Here is a 1,166-nt window from a genome sequence, read left to right as displayed (position 1 = left end):
GGGTGGTGGGGGGAGAGTGGGGGGCGGCGAGGACGCCCGGGCGGAGATGGAGAGGCGGGGAGGGCGGCGGAGCATGCCCCCGTGAGAGAGGCCAGACGGTGTGGGAGAGAGCGGAGAGTCGCACACCTTTGTGTCCGTCTTGTCGGCCTCGCCCTTGGAGTGGGCCGTGGTGGTCGTGCAGTCCGTCTTTTTGCTCGTGGAGCCCGAGGTCTTGATCGGATCCTCAGAGACGCAGAGCTCGGCGAGCGGCAGCGGCGGCTCCGCGCACCACACAGGGGCGGCGCCGCCGCCGCACGTGACACCGACGGAGTTGGCGGTGGAGTCGGCGAGCGAGACGTCGCCATTCTTGACCGCGCCGGTGGTCTCGCCAAAGGAGGCGAGCTCGGCGTCGGCCGCGGCGCCGATGGGCTTTAGGGTGGTCGGGGCGGCGGCGCGCGAGGCGGCGCCGCTGAACTTGGAGAGATAGGCCGGGATGGAGAAGGTTGGATGGAAGGTGGCGACGTCCGGACGGGCACCGAACAGCGCCCCCCCACCCCCGAGGACGTATTGGTGGAGCAGGAGCCCCGCGGCCTTGTTGGGTTTGCGCGAGGCAGACGCCGCGAGGGCGAGCGTCGGCGCGTCGTTCTCGAGCTTGATGCTGAAGTCGGTGCGGTTGCGCGTGTCGATGAGTGCCCCCCCGCGCCGCGGACGTGGGCGAGAGGCGGCGGTTGAGGGCGTCGCGAGAAGAGCGAGGGCGAGCATGACGGCGTACAGCAGATGTAGGCGGATGAGCGGGCAGAAAAAAAACACGCGTGCGGAGTGTGTGTGTGTGTGTGTGTGTGTGTACACTCACTCACTCACTCACACGCGTGAGGATTGTGTTGTTCAGGGCGGCTCGCACAGTAGTGTGTGTACGTTGGACGAGGTGTGGTGTGGACGCGAGAATACTTAGCTCCGCCGTTCATGGAGGTAACCGATGCGAGTGCGCGGCGCATCCCCGGCGGCCCGACGGTGGCCGGCGCTTGCGCGCCAGCCCCGTCCGCCGCCGGATCCGCGGCCGCGGGGTCCCTGTCATAGCTACCGGTACGCGCGCCATGGGGCGACTTTGTTATGTACATTATCTCGTGCAACGACCCTCCTGTGGCTGTGCGCTGTGCGCTGTGCGCCTCGCGCTCCCGGAGAGAGAG

The 1,166-nt window shown here is 68.3% G+C and overlaps 1 protein-coding gene across 1 annotated transcript in view; it reads right to left on the bottom strand.

Moving 5' to 3' along the window:
- Nucleotides 1-741, bottom strand: part of EMIHUDRAFT_218821 (hypothetical protein) — a gene marked incomplete at both ends in the record, with an annotated part of 4,037 nt that extends 3,296 nt beyond the window's left edge. The window contains 2 exons of the mRNA XM_005759134.1: nt 127-381; nt 544-741. Of these exons, the coding sequence (XP_005759191.1) occupies nt 127-381; nt 544-741 (453 nt within the window). The remainder of the gene's footprint in view (nt 1-126; nt 382-543) is intronic.
- Between the last annotated feature and the right edge of the window lie 425 nt (nt 742-1,166).

Source organism: Emiliania huxleyi (assembly GCF_000372725.1).
Source record: "Emiliania huxleyi CCMP1516 unplaced genomic scaffold EMIHUscaffold_81, whole genome shotgun sequence".
In the NCBI taxonomy this organism is placed as follows: Eukaryota; Haptophyta; order Isochrysidales; family Noelaerhabdaceae; genus Emiliania; species Emiliania huxleyi.
Note: the sequence above shows the minus strand (reverse complement) of the source record. Positions and strands in the feature narration are given on the sequence as shown.